This window comes from Caretta caretta, chromosome 3, assembly GCF_965140235.1.
Source record: "Caretta caretta isolate rCarCar2 chromosome 3, rCarCar1.hap1, whole genome shotgun sequence".
In the NCBI taxonomy this organism is placed as follows: domain Eukaryota; kingdom Metazoa; phylum Chordata; order Testudines; family Cheloniidae; genus Caretta; species Caretta caretta.
In genome coordinates, this window is record NC_134208.1 from 149,958,879 (window position 1) to 149,979,685 (window position 20,807).

At 57.3% G+C, this 20,807-nt stretch overlaps 1 protein-coding gene across 10 annotated transcripts in view; it reads left to right on the forward strand.

The window, feature by feature from the left end:
• Positions 1 to 13,314, forward strand: part of SLC29A1 (solute carrier family 29 member 1 (Augustine blood group)) — a 60,951-nt gene extending 47,637 nt beyond the window's left edge. For 8 of the 10 annotated variants that reach the window (XM_048843525.2, XM_048843527.2, XM_075127023.1 and 5 more), the window contains 12 exons: positions 155 to 239; positions 2,807 to 2,888; positions 3,017 to 3,207; positions 3,480 to 3,619; positions 3,969 to 4,103; positions 4,551 to 4,648; positions 4,948 to 5,044; positions 5,330 to 5,421; positions 5,553 to 5,661; positions 6,122 to 6,207; positions 10,048 to 10,247; positions 12,103 to 13,314. In XM_048843525.2, the coding sequence (XP_048699482.1) occupies positions 211 to 239; positions 2,807 to 2,888; positions 3,017 to 3,207; positions 3,480 to 3,619; positions 3,969 to 4,103; positions 4,551 to 4,648; positions 4,948 to 5,044; positions 5,330 to 5,421; positions 5,553 to 5,661; positions 6,122 to 6,207; positions 10,048 to 10,247; positions 12,103 to 12,214 (1,371 nt within the window). In that variant the 5' untranslated portion in view covers positions 155 to 210 and the 3' untranslated portion in view covers positions 12,215 to 13,314. Of the gene's footprint in view, positions 1 to 154; positions 240 to 2,806; positions 2,889 to 3,016; positions 3,208 to 3,479; positions 3,620 to 3,968; positions 4,104 to 4,550; positions 4,649 to 4,947; positions 5,045 to 5,329; positions 5,422 to 5,552; positions 5,662 to 6,121; positions 6,208 to 9,482; positions 10,248 to 12,102 lie in introns of those variants that run through there. The other 2 variants (XR_007355711.2, XM_075127024.1) reach the window with 2 other exon arrangements.
• Positions 13,315 to 20,807: the final 7,493 nt, after the last annotated feature.

Sequence of the window (20,807 nt, forward strand, 5' to 3'; positions counted from 1 at the left end):
GATCTGTGCGGGTACTGTTCCCTTTCAGAGTGTTGCTGATCCCAGCCCTTTGGGAGCTCACCCAGGATGCCCCCAGCACTAAAACCAGCACTGCGCCCCTTGCTCCCAGGATTCCAGCTCCCCACTAAGCTCTCTGTTTGGTTTGGATTTGCAGGACGCCAGCAGCACAGTGAGAGTGTTACCAAACCTCGCTGACCGCCACCAGGCACCATGATGACGAGCAGCGGTCCCTCAGACAGGTATGGCCAGGCCTTAGTATGCGTGCACACACGTCCCCTGGAAACATCGCCTTCCGCGCTGGTCCCCTGACCAGCCCCTCCTGACAGAACCACAGCTGCAGCAATGTTTCCGGGACCCCCTCCCTGCAGCCTGGCAGGCTCACCAAGTGACAGGACTGCCATAAGAGCCCAAGGACCCTGGGATGAGCCCACAGGGGCCATGATCTTGACAAATCCAGTGTCCCTGAAACTTGGAGGTGGGGTGGTGGGGAGCTATTGCTGTCCCCAAACCCAGAAACCCTACTCCCCTGCCTTCTGCCGTGGCCCTGGAGCAGAGGGCTGGGGGAGCAGCAGCCAGGGCTGTGCTATATGTAGTTCTAGGTGGAGCCCAGTCTGTAACTCATGACGTGACTAAAGCAACAGGATCGGGTCTGTGGCGCTCTCCTCCCTTGGCAGCTCTCCTCTTGTCAGTTTTCCCATAACTCACGGGCTGCAAACATTCCGCACTGTGAGGAGAAGACAAATACTAAGAGACTTGGCCCCCTCCCACATCTGCCAGCTGCCAGCACGTATCTGGCCGCCATGGGCCTGTGAGCAGCCAACACCCTCGCTTGCTCCCTCCCTCTTTCATAACAGCTTGGAAATCCCCTTTGGGTCACAGGGCAGCTGAACCCTTGCACTCTTACTTAATGTCAGTGGGAGGCAGGGCTGCTCCCAGCACTTGCAGGGGCTCCACACAACCTGTCCTGGGCCAAGCAGACACCCTTCTCCCCACTGCCCCTTCCGCAGAGAGCTGCCCCTCTCCTACAAGTGGGATCCGTTCTCCTGCCTTAGCATCAATGCCATATGGAGTGTCAGATATAGCTCCCCCCCGGTTGGGGGCACCCAGTCTCTTCTCTTTGGGAAGGCATACACAGCGGGTAAGGAAGTGGGAGCCCCTGGTGTTCGCAGCTAACAACCCACCTGGCCTTATTTCTCCGAACTCCAACATATCCAACTTCCCATTAGGGGATTCTGGGTCCAACAGGCTGGTGCTGTACTAAGCAGCACTATGATTAGAGCTGCCACTAAGGGGCAGTCAGGACTCCGCGTGCCCATTCGACTGCATTAAGGCCTAGGTGGACAAAAGCAGCTATAGGCTTTGAGTGTCCCATGTTGGACATGTAGGGCCTGATTCTCAGAGGGGCTGAGCACTCGCTGGTCCAGGTGAAGCCAGTGGGAGCTGCGGGGTGTTCAGCACCTCTGTAAAAACAGGCACAATGGCACAGTGCCCCACTGAATGGAGAACCCTCTGACAAAGACTTGGGTGTCCTGGCAGCTAATCAGCTGACCATGAGCTCTCAGTGCTACACTGTGGTCAAAAGGGCTAAAGTGATCCTGGGCTGTATAAACAGGGGAATCGCAAGTAGGAGTGGAGAGGTTATTTTACGGTTGTATTTGGCACTGGGATGACTGCTGCTGGCACACTCTGTGTCCATTTCTGGTGTCCACAGATGGTTCAAGAAGGAGGTTGATAAATTGGGGAGAGGTTCAGAGAAGAACCACAAGAATGATTTAAAAAGTTAGAAAACAGGCCTTATAGTGGTAGACTCAAGGTGCTCAATCTATTTAGCTTAACAAAGAGAAGGTTCGGGGTCACTTGATTCCAGTCTATAAGTATCTATATGGGGAACAAATAGTTGTTAGTCAGCTCGTCATTCTAGCAGAGAAAGGTACAGCACGATCCGATGGCTGGAAGTCAAAGCAAGGCAAATTCAGACTGGAAATAAGACCGAGTTTTACCAGGGAGGGTAATTAACCACTGGAACAATTTACCAAGGATCATGGTGGATTCTCCAACAATGGCAGTGTTGGATGTTTTTTAAACCAAGGCTGGATGTTTTTCTAAAGGATATGCTCTGGAAATTATTCTGGGGCCATTCTCCAGCCCGTATTATACGGGGCGTCAGACTAGATAGTCACAATGGTCCTTCTGTCCTGGGAATCTCTGAATCTGGGAACTGGCCGGTGACATTAGTGCTTGTAAGAGTGCTGCAGAATTCAGCAGGGGTGCCCCAAAGGCTAGTGTCTGTCTGTGTTGTGTTGTGTGAGGGACTTGAGCAGCACCAGCCTGCACTGTCCTGAGGAATGTAATTAATGTCTGCTTAAGGGAGCCTAGGGTTGGAACAGCCAGGTGCTGCAGGTCAGGAGTGATAGGGATGGGAAGAGCTGTGTGTGGGGAGCCCAGGGCTGGGATAGCCAGGGGCTGCAGGTCAGGGGTGCGGGGCACTGGCAGAGCTGTGTGTGGGGAGCCCAGGGCTGGGATAGCAGGGGGGCTGCAGGTCAGGGGTGAGGGGCATTGGCAGAGCTGTGGGAGTGGCAGGTAGCCCAGGCCCCTGCCTTCTCCAAGAAAATCTCTCCTCTGCCCTCCCTTTATGAACACTGAACCTGAGCTAATTCATGATTCAGTGCCTCCTTCCCCTCTCCCCTCTTCTGGGCCAGGGATGGTCAGGAGATGGGGGCAATATCCACACATCCTCCTACCGCCTGACCTGTCCCAGCAACAGCCTGCTCAGAGACCCCTCTGACTCTGCCCATCTCTCGCACAGGTATAAAGCTGTCTGGCTGATATTCTTCACACTCGGCCTGGGGACGCTGCTGCCATGGAATTTCTTCATGACAGCCACCAGGGTAAGGAGTGTGTGGTGCGTGTGGTCCATGCTCGTGTTGGTCTGGGAGCTGGTATGCGCCAGGAGGGACGTGCGTGTGGCATGGGTGTGTCGGAGGCAAGCGCGTTCATTTCGCTCTCTCCCTTTCAGTATTTCACCAACCGCCTTGGGGAACCCCAGAACATTTCCTCCCTGGAGCCCCTCGCTGGGCTGAACAGCACGGACAAGGGCCAGGAGCTTCCCCCCACCCACCTGCAGGCCAGGTTCAACAATTTCATGACGCTCTGTGCCATGCTACCCCTGCTCATCTTCACCTGCCTCAACTCCTTCCTCCACCAGAGGTAAGTCTGGGCCCCTGCCCTGGCCCGGTCCCTCATCTCCATCCCCTCTGGCCAAGCAGAGAACTCAGCCTCCCTCCGGGTCCCCTCCATCCTCCCAGAGCCCAGCTGGACCAATCCCCACTCGACACCGGCACGAGACCCACCAAATGCCTGGCTTTTGTGACCCAATTCCCCTTTAAGGCAGGCCTGCCGAGGTGGGTGCCTCTCGCAGCCCCCCATGGCCCTGTTGGCGGGGGCTCTTCTCACTGTGGGGCTCTCTTGCCGCCCTGCAGGGTCCCCCAGAAAGTCCGTATCCTGGGCAGCCTGGTTGCCATCCTGCTGGTCTTCATGATGACAGCTGCCTTGGTAAAGATCCCCCTGGAGCCCCTCCCCTTCTTCGTCATCACCATGGTCAAGATCATCCTCATCAATTGTGAGTGGGGGGCCTTGGGCAATCCTTGGTGCTACTGGGGTCGGGGAAGCTGGCCCCAGAGGGGTGGAAAGAGGCACTGGCCCTATTCAACCGCTCCCTTCGCTTTTACCGCAGGCAGTGCCAACCCACTCTGCTGCTACAGGGTCTCGCATCTGGGTCTGATCTCCTGGCACTGAAATGCATGGCTACTCCTCCCCCAGCAGGAGGCGCCATAGGGAGCTGGGCAGGGGCACTGACCGCGATGTAGTGCAGATCCCCTGTTTGTCTCACAGCAAGGGTGGGAGAAGGGCACTGTTATGTGTCACCCCTATTTGCCGATCCTCATTATTACCTGTCTTTGTCCTTGCAGCCTTTGGTGCCATCCTCCAGGGCAGCCTCTTTGGATTGGCAGGGCTGCTGCCTGTCAGCTACACAGCCCCTATCATGAGCGGGCAGGGCATGGCAGGGACCTTCGCAGCTCTGGCCATGATCTGCGCTATCGCCAGTGAGTAACTCCCATGAAGCCCTGTCTACAGCCCTCCAGCCGCCCACCTTTCAGTGGGATCTGCTGCAAAACACAGCCTGTGTCCAGGAGCTGCAGGAGGGCCTGATCGGTGCAGAGGGTGTGCAGATTGCCCGTCCCCTCGACACCCCCCCTACACACACACAGTTCAGAGCCAGCTGCCAGGGCACCTCTAGGAAAGGGCACACTTGGGGGTCACTCTGGAAGGGGCACTAAAATCCAGTTATTGGGTAGGTGATCATGCAGGGGGCAGCTTGGGGGGTCTCCACAGGCTTCTGCAAACATCCTGTCCTAGGAGAGGGGTGTCCTTCTGGCAGAGCTGGCGCGGAGGGGAGAGGCAGGGCGTGTCTCTTCCCCTATTGTTGCCTTCCCCAGCAACCCCCTCTGCCCTTCCCTCACCTCCGGCCTCTCTCCTCTCCGTGCTCCCAGGCGGCTCATTGCTGGAAGACAGCGCATTCGGCTACTTCATCACAGCCTGCGTGGTGATCCTGCTGGCCATCGGCTCCTACATCCTGCTGCCCCGCCTGGTAAGGACTTGCCCTTCTCAGGGAGGCGAAGGGTGTGGACCTACCCCGGCAGGGGACCTACCCCAGCAGGGGACCACCCATCTGGCAGAGGAGAGTGGGGGTGCTGTGCTCTAGAGGAGCCGTAGTGCAAGGGGAAGCCAGCCTCATTCCCGTGCCTGCAGGCTTCCCCCGTGACACTCCAGTCCTGGCCGCAGACAGCCCCCATCCCTGGGGGCAGAGAGTTTCTCCTCCTGCCCCACTCCCCCCCCCACTCCCACCCCCCTTCCCACACACAAACTTTCTGGGTGGTCTCTCTGCAGGACTTCTTCCGTTACCACCTGATGAAGGACAAGACCGAGTATCGGGTCCATGAGGGGCATGCTGAGCTGGAGACTAGAATCGACCTGATCAAGAAAGGTGGGGCATGCCGGGGGAGTAGCCTGAACCAGGGGAGAGGGGAATATTGACAGGTAGGCTGGAGGGAGAGCTGGGGACTGGAGCTGGACCTGGGGAGGCTTCTAGTTCTGGGGAAGCCTGCAGCCCCTCTGCATGTGGCCCACCCCAGAATCCCAGGGGATGGGGAAGGCGCAGGCATGATCAGTGCTGATTCTGGGACTGGGCTCAAGTGTGGAGCTACTGGCTGCACCTGGGATCACCCACCACCTTAGGGCCTCCCCTCACCCTTCCTGTCTCTCCCTACAGGCGAGCCCAATGGGGTGGAACAGAGGTACCCGAACAACACAGCCCCCCAAGTTTCCAGCCAGAAGCCCTCTGTCTTCAGCATCTTTAAGAAGGTATGTGAGTTGGTGATACCTCCTACCCCTCATGCCTGGGCCACGTCTCTCACCCGGAGTGGGAGACCCCCAGAGCTGGTCTGTCCCTACATATTTGGGTAACGGGTCCTGGCTCTGTTTTCGCCCCTTAGATCTGGGTCATGGCTCTGTCTGTCTGCTTTGTCTTTACTGTCACCATTGGGGTCTTCCCGGCAGTCACCGCCGAGGTGAAGTCCACGATTGCAGGAAGCAGCAAGTGGGGTGAGTGACAGCAGGCTTCCCTTCGTTCATTGCTAGGGAAACTAGGGACAGGGCGGGCTAGAAGGGAGTGGCCCCCAGGGGCAGAGCTGGAAGAAAGTGGGGCTCGGGTGGGGAAGGAGCTACAGGGGAGAGGCCCCAGTGACATCTGATGGCAACCTGAGAGCTGGATAGGCCTGCTGTGTCCTCTGACAGACTGGGCGCCAGGTTTCTCTCCTAGGCTTGGGCAGGATCTGTGGGCAACGGTGTGGGCTGGGCCCAGACCCTGTCCTGGCTGCTGAGCTGCAGGGAGAGGCGTGTTGGAGGGAGAGGGAGGGTGCGAGCCTGTACCCCTGGGAGGGGCTGTGTTGTTGGGTAGGGCCTGATCCCCCTGTCCCCTTGCACGGTGGGGGGCACCTCATGCAGAAGACAGGACACCCCACCCCTTCCTATCACCTGTCACTGACCCTTCCTCTCTCTCCAGAGATGTACTTCATCCCTGTCTCCTGTTTCCTGATGTTTAATATCTTCGACTGGCTGGGACGGAGCCTCACAGCTGTCTGCTTGTGGGTAAGTGTGGGGCGGAGGGGGCACGGGCCTGGCAGCTGGGCCCTGACCCTTTAGGAGCACAGTCAGCCAATCAGAGTTCACCTCTCAGGGCTGCCCTGTGTCCTGACAGCCCAGCTGCCCATGCAGGACACAAGGAAGTGGGTGCTGGCAAGTTAGCACAAGGGGCTCTGCATTGAATTCTGATCCTGGCTCTGGGAGCTGAGCAAGGACTGTTGGGTTAGAGCAGGGTGCTGGGAGTCAGGACTCCTAGTTTCTGTCCCTGGCTCTGATTGCCTCATTGCATGCCCGTGTGTGAGTCATTTCCCTGCGCCCTACCTCAGTTTCTCCACCTGTACAGTAGGTGACCCTCAGCTGCTGACCCCTACCTCCCAGTGGGCTGGGGCTCAAGTACAATTGTGTGTACATGCTAGGAAAGGGCAAGGGGTGACTATCATGGAGCTGTAGGGAGCCCGTCCCCCTGGAATCCTGTCCTGCCCCTTTTGGCTGGAGAAGCTAAAGGCACTGTGAATTCGGGGTGTTTTCCCAGCTGAGTCTGACACGTTTGCTTAAGGGTCTATAATTAACTCCCCAGGAAGTGGATGTAACAGGCACTCCAGAGAGACCTAGCAAGCAAGGGGATGGTGCCCTGAGGGACACCAGCAGCTGCAGGCAGCAAAGTACAGCAGAGAGAGAAGTGGTGAGCCCAGAGAAAAGCAAGATGCAGGATGCCAAGGGCATAGAAGGGACCCATAGGTGGTACTGGTAGGAAGCCATCAGCTGCCTTGTGAAGAGTGCAGAGGGCAGCAGCTACTTGGGAAAAAGGAGCCCAGGGAGCAACAACAGATGGGCTGCTCTGGGAATGTGTGTGACAGGGAAGGAGGTGTGGGGATGGCAGCTGGCAAATATCTCCAGTTGCTGGACATGGGACGCTAGCTGGGGCTCTGAGTTACTACAGAGAATTCTTTCCCAAATGTCTGGCTGGTGGGTCCCACCTGCATGCTCAGGGTCTAACTAAATCATCATCATTTGGGGTCGGGAAGGAATTTTCCCCCAGGTCAGATTGACAGAGACCATAGTGGGGTTTCTCCTTTCTCTGCAGCATGGGGCCTGGGTCACTTGTGGGTTTGATCTAGAGTCAATGGTGGGTTCTCTTTAACTTGAAATCTTTAAATGAGGATGTCAGTAACTCAGCCAGCAGTTAGGGGTCTGTCACAGGAGTGGGTGGGTGAGGTTCTGTGGTTGGCGACATGCAGGAGGTCAGACTGGATGATCACGATGGTCCTTTCTGGCCTTAAAGTCTATGAGTCTGGGAGCTAGGGCCGAGGGAAGAGCAGCTCACCGCCGGGGACAGGATGGCGCTGAGAAAACTCCGGCTGGGAAGGAGGGCGTGGGCCCAAGTGAAGTCAGAGAGATGGGTAGGCTGGAGGTCCTGGAAGGGAGCTGGTGTTGGGGAGGTCCGAGAGGGGATGTGGCGAATGGGCGTGGGGGCGGGATCCTGTGAAGTTCCAGTTAGACATTCCCATGGTGCTGTTTTCCCGGCAGTGTGGCTTGGAGGCAATCATCTTCTCAATTGCAGCCTCCTTGTAAACAAACCCAGGCTGCAGCTACACAAACAGCTGGTCAGGGCGGAGGAGGAGCAGCAGGGGGCTGCACTGCTCGCAGGCAGTCTAGGGCTGGGCTCACAAAGGGCACCAAATGGGCTACAGTCCCCTCCATGGCAGCAGTGCCCAATGCTGCCCCTTCCCTGGCCCCCCTCTGTCTCTTTCTCTTGCCCCCTCAGGCCTGCCCCATATGGTGCCATTGACGCTCTGGAGTTCTGTGGTGTTTGCTGTGGGGTCTGGCCCTGTCCCAATAACAGGGCTCGGAGGCCCTTCGTGTGGGCCTCCGAGACTGTGTCGGCTGGTCTGAGCCCTGTACCCACTCTGCCCTGGAATTGCCACCTGCCATCCTCCAGGCACGGCCAGCAGCAGGGAACTGAGAATGCAGGAGCGAGGCTAAACACCGCCCCCTGTAGCTAGCGTTCAGGGTGCTACCATGTCCAGGGAATGGGAGGTGTTTTGGAAACCGATCTGCATGAGTATGTGTCATGGACCCTGTACAGTTAACAGGGCTGCTGGGGGACTCTTTCTCTCTCACATTCCAGGTGGCCTAGAGTGGGTCAGGTTGTGGGTCCAGAGTTTTGCTCTGCAGTGACTATCCCTTGCGCCTGCTGCTGTGGGTGGGGAGGGGGCTGGGGTGTCTCTGGCTCTTCCTACCTCTTCCGCGCCCCATACAACACTTCCCCCATTACTGTTCAGGATGTTTGTTTGAATAAACTCTTGACAGCATGAGACAACGGGGAGCCTGTCCGGTCTGAGGCAGCCGGCCTGGCCGAGCTAGGACCCCCTGCTGCCAGGAGCTGCCTCTCCAAAACTCCCTCCCAGCAGTGGGGTCACGTTGTCTGGCTGCCCTCGCCCTTGGCCCTGAGCTGCCTCGCCAGGCCACATCCCTGCTGGCAGGAGGACCCAGCTGGAGATGGTTCCAAAACAGCTTTATGGAAATGGGGATGTGACTGCCTGTGGTTTGGCCTGGCTGATCTGCCGGAGGCCCTCCTTTCCCGGGGCGGGGCCACTCAGTCAACAGGATGCTGGTTTTGGCTGTACCCACAAACACTGGGACCGGCCCGCCCCTATCCCGCAGCAAACTCTTTGGGCTTGGCTGGCACAGCAGTGGGGCAGTCGTGAGCACAATGTGCCCTGGAGGGTCTCAAGCTGAGGGGACAACAAAGGCTCATGTCAGATGTAGGCAGCCAATCCTGGCTCCAGGACGGTAGCATCCATTCATGGTGGCCCCATTGCAACCGCTCTGGAGAGGCCCAGGTGGAACTGAGAGGAGAGGCTGGGATGTCCCAGTGGCGTCGGGTCCAGGGGGCACGTTTTCACACCCTGCTGGAGAAAGACCAAGATGGGGGCTTCCACTCTGCGCACTCGGCTCTAAGCAAAGCTGGACCTGCCGAAGGGAAGGGACCGAACAGGGCAGGTTCCAGCCGGAACCAAAGTGCTCCCTGGGGAGGGCTCACACCTGCAGACACAGCAGGCAGGAGAAGGGAGACTGACCAGAAACTTGCCAAGCCAGGGCCAAGGGTCAGAGAGCGTGGGGCAGGGGAGCTCAGGGAGCTGGTGAAAGCTGGCCAGGAATACGGGCATTTCCCATGAACGGCCGTCCCCTCGGGAGAGGGCGGGGGACTGCATGTGTGCAGGGCTTTCACAGCTGCCATCAGCCTGTTGTTTTCCATCCGTTCGTTACTGGCTCTGCAGAACCCTGGCTCAGCATTCTGGCTCCTGCTGCCACCCAGCGCTCCAGCAGCACGAGTCAGCGGGCTGGAAAAGCCCCAGCCCAGTCCCAGGGAATGGACCTGAAGGGGTTGCAGGAGCCAGGGACTGCGTCCCAGGGACCTGCCTGCTGACCCCGCTGTTCTCCCTGGGGCCTAAGCCAGCAGCTGCAGTGCAGGAGCTCGGTAAGTCCAGTCCTCCCCAGCCACATTTGCATCAGATGGGAGCGCAGGATGTGCAAAGGGCACTGCAGGGCAGAGAGAGGGAGCCTGCGTCCCTCAGCAGCACCCCCTTCAGGTGGGTAGGCACAGCACTGAGCTGCCTCGGTTAGAAGGGGGGGGGCCTAGAGTTGAGTGGGACAATGGGAAGCTCCTTCAGCAGCCTCCTTCCTATGCCTTACCTGTATGGATCCCCCTCTACCCTCACCTCTTGCTGTCAGATGCACCTTAGTGCCCTGCAGGGTGCCATGGGGAGATGCCCCTCACCTGCCCAGTTCCCCAGTGTCCTGTGGCACACTACCCACTCATAGATCTGTGTCTCTCTCTCCCAGCCTGGGAAAGACAGCCGGCTCCTGCCCATCATGGTGGCTGCCCGTATGGTCTTCATCCCCCTCTTCATGCTATGCAACGTGCAGCCCCGCAGCCACATGCCTGTTTTCTTCCACCACGACGCCTGGTACATCAGCTTCATCATCCTCTTCTCCATCTCCAACGGCTACCTGGCCAGCCTCTGCATGTGCTTCGGGCCCAAGTGAGTGTGACCTGTGGCTGGGGGAGGGGAGCCAAGCAACCTCTTACCACACACCAGCCCATGCTGCTGCACTGGGCACTGGCTGACGGCAATTTTGCCCCAGGGACCCAGCCTGGGGGTTCCCCTATCTAACAGGTGCTTTTCCAGTTGCCTTGGTGCAGTGGGTTAGGATCACACTCCCCATGTTACAGAGGGAGAAACGGGTGGTGGGGGGAGGATTTGCCCCGGGCCACCCAGGTGTCCTGGCTCCCAGTCCTGTGCTTCAGCCACGAGTCTTCTCCTTCCTCCCCAGCCAGGAGCTGAGCTCAGACTTGTGCCTCCTAAGAGAGGAGTGAAAGCGACAGGGGCCAGGGCCGATAGCTGGGGGGGGGGACCTGCCCCCAGAGCTAGGCAGCCAAAGGCGACTGGCCCTGCAGAGCGTTCGGCCAGGGACACAGCCTCAGCCCCAGCGCAGGGAGCTGGGGTCGACCGGGACCTGCAGTCTGTCAAGGCGAGGGGTATGCTGGCACCGGGAGCTGCAGGATGCCGCTGTGCCTGACACTTAGCAGCCGTGGTCTTTTTACGAGCCCATAACTCAGAGCTGGGCGCTCATCCCAGGGGGACGTGGGGATGGGGTTACTGCTGCAGAGAAGCCCCGCCGGGAAACAGTCAGCACCCTCCCTGCCCTTTGCTGCGACTGCCTCCTCGGCCCCCTTCCCTTCCAGAAGCAGGTGCCCTTCCGGCCCCCCTTTCCCTCTCCCCATCACCAGCGTGAGTGATTATCAAGTGGCAGCCATGCCAGCGCTTCTCCCTGCTGCTGGCCGGCCTGGTTCCTAACCCCACCCCCTGCTCCACATACAGCGCCAGCTCGACCCCTGGCTCAGCTTCAGTCCCGTGTGGCTGTGCGTGACACCCCGCCCCAGCCCCTGCATTCCTCCCACAGCCTGAAAAGAGCAGGTTTCTGGTTTGGGCACCACCCTTAGTGCAGACTTCTGCTCTGCCTGCCATGTTCCAGCACAATCAGCAGAGGCAGCACGAGAGCACCACCGACGGGCATGTCGGGCCTACACACACTCCGCCAGTGCATAACAGCCGGGCAGTTCAATGAACTTGCTCACCAAGTGCATTCCCAGTGGCGTGAAGGGAACCTCCTGCCCTCCAACATGGGGGGCCCTTTGCAGGCTGCTCCCCCTCACATGCCATCCTGTCCCCTCCTTCCCTGCAGTGTCAGTACCACAATCCTGGGGGCCCTTGGAAACTGGACTAAACTGTTCTCTGTCAGGCACTTGAGGCTTCTTTCTGGCGGTAGAACAATTGGTCTCTAAAGCGGACCTGGCCACAGGGCGGGGAGAAGACCCTGTGTGTGCCCCAGGATCCCCCCAGTCCCTTGCTCTGACCCACAAGCAGGGGTTGAAGCACAGATCTGGGAGTCGGGAGACCTGGGTTCTCAGCCCGACTCTGCCACAAAGGGTGGGGTGTCCAGCAGAAATATTTTAACTGCTCTGTGCCACACAGGTGGGGAGACCAGAGCTGGAAGAGCAGGAGGGGCGGGGCAGGAGCGAGGGCGCCGGCTGCGAGCGAGGGTGGGGGCAGCCCCCCTGCTCTAGTTCCCACATGTTCTGCTGAAGTGTGCATTGAGAAGCCCCTTTAGGTCCCTCCCAACCCTTCTGTTTGGGGTGGTGCAGGATTATTCCCCAAAGACAACTCCGAGTTCATTCCAGGTTCTCGTTCCCTTTCCCTTCAGCCCTGAGAATGGAGTGGGAGATGTTGGGGAGCTGCAGGGCACTGATTCCTACAGGAGGGCTTAGGACAGGAGTCACCAAGGGTTGGGGCTGGTGCACAGTGCTGCTGGGTTGACGCTTCTCTCCTCCCCCAGAAAGGTGCTCGCCCATGAAGCCGAGACAGCTGGAGCCATCATGGCCTTTTTCCTCTCACTGGGCCTGGCGCTGGGAGCCGTGTTCTCCTTCCTCTTCCGGACGGTGATCTAGCGGGGCGGCAGCATGGACACTGAGGCCATGCTTGGTTCAGCTTCTCATCCCCCAGCCAGCACATAGAGGCTACGGTGCCGTGGGGAACGTCTCCTGTGTACTGCTATGAACTCTCACTGCTTTAACAGACCTTATGCCCTCTGACCTGGGGAGCAACCTCCACCTGCCCTGAGGATGGCTTGGGGCTCCCATTGCTGGGCCACTTTGCCCTACCCCCAGCTTGTGTGATGGCTCCAGGACCTGTGTGCCCACTATACTGTGTGTGACCCCTGGATCCCTTGCACACACAGATCTCCCCCTGCCCCGTGTCGTGTGACTCCCTCCCCACACACAGATGCCAGGATCCTGCCTCAAATTCATATCACACCCGCCAAGTCTGGGGTCCTTAGCTCAAAAGAAAAGAGAGTGCCTGGGGCACTGCCCCTCTTGGGGGCTGCTTGTGACTGGCTCTCCCCATCCCGCCCTCCTCTCAAGGGGTCCCTGGAGCGTTCACCCTTGTCCAGTGTCTCTCCCCCTCCCCTAGCAAGGGAAACGCCCCATGCCTGGCTGAGTGAAAGGGAGTCCTGCAGACTGCACTCCCTCCCGCTCCGCCCTATATACGTGTGTGCCCCCCCATCTCTATGGCTGCTGAGCCTCTCAGACATTCATGGCTTTATTCCTCCCCCTCCCTCCTGGGAGCTAGGGAAGGGTCATGACCCCATACTCCAGATGGGGAACTGGGGCAGGGCTGCAGATAGAGCCCAGGTGTCTTGAGTGCCAGTCAGATGCCTTAATTACTGCACTGCCTTCCTCTCCTCCTGCCCTGGCCTTTCCCCTGCTCCTGCCCTCCCTCCAGGTGACACTGACCCCAGCTGCTTGCACTGCCCCAGACTTTGATCTTCCCCAGCAGGAGGCACTGGCGGAGTGGAGCAGGGATGCTGGCTGGGGGCGGGGCGCATAGAGTGAGAAGGCCAGTGGAGGACAGCACTGCCACGAGCCACCCCATGCTCCGTGAGGCCTTGCCGGGCTGGGTGCTCCTTGGCGCGAGTGGGGGCCCGGCCCGTTTGTCTCTGTAAATGTAGCTGTACAGTTGCCTTTTTCTATACAAAGAGTGAACATGCCTCCTCATGTGTCTGCCACTGACTCCCATGCCGCCACTGGGGGAGGGGAGCGCGAGCACCATGCAGGCAGCAGAGCCAGGCCCCCAGGGCTGAAGGGACCGGTGTGGAGACATCTTGGTGTCTCTCTCCTCAGCCCCTGCTCAGCTTACTCCCACTCTGGCTTCCCATTTCAGGGGGGGCTCCATGGACAGTGAGGGGGCAGGGGATCCCAACCATAACCCCAGCGCATGGAGACATGGCCAGTGCTTTGAGTACTGAGAGCAGGCTGGGGGTCCAGGGCAGTACGGGCAGGCTGTGGGAGCAGAGGTCTGGGCTGGCACCAGCAGGCTGGGGGTGCTGGGGTCTCATGCTCTGAGAGGTGGTGGGGGGTGGGGCTGCGGGTGCTAAGCTATTCTGAGAATCAAATCCATTCTGCAAAACTTTCCCTGGCAGGTGCATTGGCTGAGCTGTTGTGCCCCCTAGTGACCACAATAGTGAACTGTAGCATTCTGTCCTGTCTGAGCGTCCCAGCCCCTTTGCCTCTCTTGGAAGCAGTTTCCCCAGAAACAGTCTCCTGCTCCTAGGGACAGCGCTGGTTCCTCTGAACACCAGGACTACCTGCCCATACACCTGTCAGCTTCATCCCAGCATAGTCCACTGATGCCCTCCATCTACCACCTGTAACCCATGTCCAGGATAGTTGCATCCCTGGCACCAAACCTAGCTGTGCAAAACCCCCAGGGTTTGCTCTTTGATTCTCCCCTGGAGTACGTGTACACAGTCATTGAAGGTGTGATTGCAGCTCGCAGAGGCATATTCATGTGAGCTAGGACAGCCAAACATAGCAGAGAAGACACAGCCACACGGGTGCAGGCTCTGAATGGGAATATATCCCAGGATCTTGGGCAGGCTGTGCTGAAATCCATGCTGCTGCAGCTACGGGCTCTTGTTAGCCACGCTAAATTCAAACTGGCTGGGGCACATCCCGAGCTGCATATCCCAGTGTGCATCTGGCTCAGCACAGAGCTCATGCCCATGGCCTCCGGAAAGTCAAGCAGAATCATGTACTCATTGGCCAGGTTTGTAACAACAGCCACGTTGTCCAGTCATTCTTCCCATGGCCCTGAGCCCTAGAAGAGCTGCTGTCTCCCTAAGGCCAGAAAACAAGGGCCGTTTGTGTGAGAGGAGCCAGGACTGGGGACACACACACCAGACAGCCAACCTCAGGGACCAGACGTTCCCGTGTTTCCCTTCCAGCCCTGGCATCTCATTCCTACCTCTCCCCACCCACCTGTCCCAGGGTTACCAACACTGTAACCATGCATTCAGTCTGGAGATGGGACAGCTGAGCTGGCAGAGGAACCTCCCACGGGGCAGGATGTGCCCAGGGGTGGAGATGGCAGTGTTGTTCTGGCATCTCAGCAGGGTTCAGATCATTTCCACTCTCTGTGAGGAGGAGGAGGCCAGAGGACACATGCTCCTTCCCTAGGCCCCAGGGGGTGTCCATCCCAGACTAAAGAGGTCACTTCCAGCCTAGGGCTCCCCCTAGACATGCTCATGGAGGGGGGCAGCTGGGGAGACCCCCAACGGTGGGGGACTCTGGCCTCCTCATAGGTATTTGCTGTCTGATTCCAAAGGGTTTGGTCCAAATGTAGCTGACTGGCGCTCCAGTACCCTGCTACCTGTTGCCTGTTCGGGAAGCAGGGTCTCTCCAGAGCAGCACCTGCCCAGCTGCAGACCGAAAACATGCAGGAAAAGCAGGAGAAAGCCATTGGGAGAGACTGGAAGTATGGTGCACAGGGTCTCCCCAACTAAGCCCTGTTCTCAGCTCTCCTTTGGGTTTCTGGAAAAACTATCATCACCGCAAAGGGGACATTTGCCTCAATCCAGGGGTGAGGCTCTCCAGTTCATCGCAGATCTGCAGGGTGCCCTCATCCCTAATGGGAAGCACTTCCTTCCCTCCCTAGAAGTCTTGGTCCCAACTTTCCCTGAGCTGCCCCAGATGGGTGGTGTTGGAATTGCTCCCAAGGGTCACAGGTCCAATACTGGTGGCAACAGAGATTCTCCTTGTTGCTGGACCTTACGGAGCAGAAGGCTCCAAGTCCTGTCCCCACTGCCGAGCGAGGTGTTTGAGGGGTGCCACAGAGCAATCCCTGCCCAGTCATGGGGGCAATAAGTTTGTTAAAGTAGAGGCTGAATTGTGACTGAAGTGGCTCCCCCCCCGATGTGGCCCACCCAGTGTGGATGGGACCCAAACTGGGTCACAGCATCAATCCCTGCCTGGGTTAATTATGATTACACCTGCCCCATCCTCAGAGGCCAGGCCCCACCAGGAAGGAATGTGCTCCAGTCACAGTGGAGACGCCTTTACTCAATTCACACTGTGAAGAGGGGCTGAGAGGCCCAGAGATCCCAAGGGCAACTACCTGGGCGCCGGGTTTGCAGTCCCTCCCTGTTGCAGGGCCGCTGGTTGTTTCCACTGGTCCATGTATGCTGGGTCCCTGCTGGCAACACAGCAATGCAAATACCTGTCATACTGAAGATTGGGCACTAGGTGGTGCCATGGGGAGGGGTCCAGAACTGCAGGCAATTCCATCCATTGAGACTTAATTGACATGACAAACTATTCAGGTGTTACCAAAGGGCAGGTAGCTCCTGTGTCTGAGGGAGATCCCTGCACTGCCAGCCCGGGGGGAGGAAGTTATGACCCAGAGACAACCCCTCCCACCCCATTTTGAGGCCCAAACTGGTTCACCAAGGAGGACAGCAGTTACTGGCTCAGGTAGCTGACAGACATCACCCTCCTCTTCTTCCCCTCCTTTCTTTTGTTTGTTTTGGAAACAGGAGCTTAACATGAATGTTTGCAAACAAACCAAACGCGGGAGCAAGGGAGGGAAAGAGACAGGTAAGTGTGGAAATAAAGTGATGCCTGGATAAACTGAGTGATGCCTAGTGGTTAGGGCAGGGGTGACTGGGAGTCAGGACTCCTGGGTTCTATTCCAATCGTTTGTCCTTATCTAGCAATTTCTCTTTTTTCACCGATAAACCAAGGTCATTATATCAGGGCAGCTCCACTCTTAAACCAATTTAAGACCACTCCAGGGGGTTGCACCAAGATGGAGGTAATTAAATCAGTGCACAAACTGTGCAGCCCAGGCCTTTCAGTGCTTTACAAAGAGGAGCATTTTACAGATGGGGACTCTGAGGTCCAGGGGTGGGGAGAAGGTGCCCCCAGGTCACACAGCAGAGCCAGGAGTCCTGTCCCTTGGCTCTAATCACTAGACCATACTGTCCTCCCTTCTGAGATGGGGGCCTGCCAGGCTCCCTGCAGCAGGGAGCTGACCTCATTCTGAGTCTGTAAAGTGTCAGCCTATCTAGGATGTGGGATAAATCTGGGGGGCCTTTCCCCCACCCCATCTTGAGCACCCCCTCTGTTCAGCCATCCCCTCCCCCGAGCTCACAGGAGGTTGGGGGGCTCAATAGGTGCCAAGAGGGTAGCCACAGCTCCCTCCCCTGTGGACATCTGGCTGCAGGGCAGCTTTGGAGGCTTGGGGGTAACTGGGAAGGGGAGTGGGCAGCAAGGGGGGCCCCGGGGGGGACCCTCCCCCGCTAAGCTCCCCCTGCGCCAGGGCTCCCCCTTGTGGTGCTGCAGTGGCAGGCACTGGGCTGCTGCGGCCACCGCGGATTCCCCAGGGAGAGGGGGCGGGGGGGGGGGGGGCTGCAGGGGGAGGGGGAGGCCTAGCATGGAAACTACTGGAAGAAAGTTACAGCACAGCCCGGCCGAGCCACCGGTGTCCCTCCGCCGCCTCTCACAGCAGCTCAGGAAATAGTCCCGCCCTCTCCTCCACTCTGGCACGCGGAGCGGCTGCTCCCCCGCCCCCCCCGCCGGGTGTCACGCCCCGGGGTGACTGTGCAAATCCCAGCCTGCAGCACGCCGCGCGCGCCCCCTCCCCCCGGGTTCCACGTGCGCCGCAGCTCGCTGGGCGGCGGCGGGGGGGGGGGGGGGTCGAGGCGCCCCCAGGGGCTCGCGCGGGGACCGGCTTCCCCGTGTCCTGCTCAGCCGGCTGCGGCCTCCCTCCCCGGCCGGGGCGCGGCAGCCGCCAGAAGGGAGTTTATGGGGAAGCTGGCCCCGCCCGAGGAGGCTGGGCGGCCCCTATCCGGATCGGGGACCTCGGCCCCGGCTGCCGCCTCCAGGCGCCCCCCCCCGCGGGCGCGCGCGCGCGCGCCTCTGGGGAGCAGCCCCAGGGGGAGGCCCCGGGCTGGGCAGATCCTTCACCGCCTGCGCCTGCTCATTTCCTCTTGAATTAAGTCGGAAACCCGTGTGGGCCCCACACTGCGGGCTGCAGTAGGGGCGGAGGCTGGGAGTCCTAGGGAGCCTCTGTCCCCGCCCAGAAGTCAGCAGGAAGGCCAGGAGGTAGCGGAGGTGGCGCTGTGCTGCAAAGCATCTTGCCACCGGCATGGGACAGGAATGACAAATGGCCCGGGGGGCATCCAGCTCCGAGCACCTAGCCCCAACGGTGTATTTAGGCCAAGCATATTGTACAGCCCCATCCTGGTGGGTGTATTTACCCCTGACCAACACCTCAGGCTTCTGTGCTTTGTTTACCCCTCAGCAGCCCCTAAATACTTTATCATGCTAACGAAGGGCCTAACTCTCCATCACCCTCCTCATTTACACTCTGGCACTCTCAGAATGAGTGTAAAATGCTCCCATTCTAGCCTGGTGGTGGTTTTATACCTGCTTTTCCCTTGGCCCACATGATTTTGAATTTAACTAGTAATCTTGTTTTAGGAGGACCAGAACTGGAACATCATGGCAGCTGAGAGTCAGGAGTGAGGGGTATCGGCAGAATTGGGAATAGGGAGGCCCAGGCTGGGATAGCAGGGAGCGGGGGGCTGCAGGTCAGGGGTGAGGGGCACTGGCAGAGCTGGGGGGAGCCCAGGGCCGGAATAGAATCATAGAATCATAGAATATCAGGGTTGGAAGGGACCCCAGAAGGTCATCTAGTCCAACCCCCTGCTCAAAGCAGGACCAATTCCCAGTTAAATAGCAGAGGCTATTCTACAAACTGTTGAATTAAGCAGAGAGCATCAGAAAATCATTGTTCACCAACGAGAAAAAGTTAATCCTGTCAAGTCCAAACATTGGCTCCAGAACCAAAAGTATGTTTAAAATAAAATTAACACACAAGCTAACTGCAGATGCTTGTGGGATTTCTGAGGCTTTGACAGGTGCTCCTGTTTTACAAACTAACCCTCAACTGTTGGTCTTTCTGTAATCCGCTCCTACTGAGTGAAGCTAGGGGCTTGCCTATGTTAGCAAACTTGTCCCAGGGCTCCACTGAAACTCCGTTTCTATACCAATTTAACTAGGGGTACGTCTACACTTTGAACTGGGGGTGTAATTTCCAGCTCAGGGGGCCGTACGTGAGCTAGCTTTGATGAAGCTAGCAGGCTAAAAACAGAACTGCTGTCATGGCATGGGCAGTGGGGTGGGTTAGCCCCCTGAGTTAAGTACCAAGAGTCCTGGACAGGATTCTACTTGGGGCAGCTACCCTGTCCCACCCTCTGTGCCACCGAGGCTGTGTTTCTATTGTTAGAGCATTAGACGGGTCAAAGCTACCACATGAACGTCTATCTGAGCTGACACCTCCAGAAGAAAATCCAGTGTAGTTAAATTGCTGTCAGGTTTCAGAGTGGTCGCCGCGTTAGTCTGTGTCAGTAAAAACAACGAGGAGTCCTTGTGGCACCAAAGAGACTAACACATTTATTTGGGCATGCTCGGGGGTCACGTAACTAGTTTAATAATCATTGCTGTAACCCTCTAGTATTAAACCATTATAAAAATGAATACTGTTGTGAAGATTACTATTTATTCCAATATAAACGATTTACTGATATAAAGATCTTTCTGCTGATTTAGTTAAATTGGTGTGAAAATAGAGAGTAGATCAGCTCACAGGTCAACTAAAAATGATTTAGTCACTACAATAGAAACCCCTAATGTAGATGCATTTAAACCAGTTTTGTTTGACATGGTAAATTACCAGATTATAGTGAACCAGGGCTCAGCTATCCTTGAAACGCTACAGCGGGGTTCTCCCATCGGTATGGAAAACCCACATCCCCAAGCGGCGGTAGCTAGGGTGATGGAAGAATTCTGGCCCTGTCTACACTGGGGGTTAGGTCAGCTTAACTAAGTCGCTCAGGGGGATGGATTTTTCACCCTCCTAAGCAACATACCTGGGGCAACCTAACGTTTTAGTGTAGACCAGGCCCCAGTTTGAGCATGAATTACAGTGGTTTAAATGCATCTACATGAGAGATTTGCCCTGGTGTAGCTACATTGATGTAGTTACTTATATCGGTGCAAAAGCCTATGCGTAGACGGTCCCCAAGGCAGCATCTAGGAACTGAGGTGCTGAGAGCAATAGGCATTTCCCAGGGCTTCCCCCATTTGAAATCTGCCCCCCACCTTGCGCCAGCTCCTGCTGGATAATTGAACTGCTTCTCACCAGGGGAGCAAGAAGATAATACCCTCCTGCTTTCCACACATAACTGTGAGCTTGCACACCTGACCATAAGGCCCTTCAGTGAAGCAGCCAAGGGCATTTGCACCCCAAGAAGGCTTTTTATGCTGCTTCTACTGTTATAACTGTGTCCACACTAGCAGGGTTGCACTGATTTAACTCTGTTGGTTTCTAAGCCAATACGATTACCACAAGGCAAAAACTGTGCAGAGGCCTATGTACTACCCTCAACACAAGCAGGGAGTGTGCCAGCTCCCACCCCAAAACATGATGGGGCAATTTGATCCGTGGTGTAACTCTGTGCCTTTCTCTACCCCATGGAACTCATCATGTAGTGAAACTCGTCCTGAGAGCTGCAAAGGGCAGGGGAGGGAGAGAACATGGGACATTCTTCTAGTGGGGTCCATCTAAGCTCTTTCGGGACAAGTGCTCCAGGATTTCACAGGTGCCAGGTGGGAGTCCATGGAGCAAGCTCAGTAGGTGCCTCCAAAGCTTCATAGATTTTAAGGCCAGAAAGGACCACTGTGGTCATCTCCTCTGACCTCCTTTGTAACACAGGCATTAGAACCTCACCTACTGATTCCTCCAGCAAGTCCCTCACTTCTGGTTGAGCTAGAATATACCTTCTAGACAGACAGACAGACAGTCTGCCTGTAAAAACTGCAGGTGATGGAGAATCCTCCACATTCCTAGGTAAGTTTTTTCCTCCCAATGGTTAATTACCCTCACTGTTCAAAATTTGCACCTCATTGCTAGTCTGAATTTGACTTCATTGAGCTTCAGCTCCAACCACTGGATCTTGTTATGACTTTTCCTGCGAGATTCAAGAGGCAGCTACTATCAGGAATCTCTTCCCCATGTAGGTACTTAAATGTAGACCATGAGCAAGTTCTCTCACTTTCAGGCATGCTTTCAAGACCTTGAATCGTTCTTGTTGCTTTCTGCTGAACGTTTTCCAATTTGTAAACATCCTTCTCCATTTAC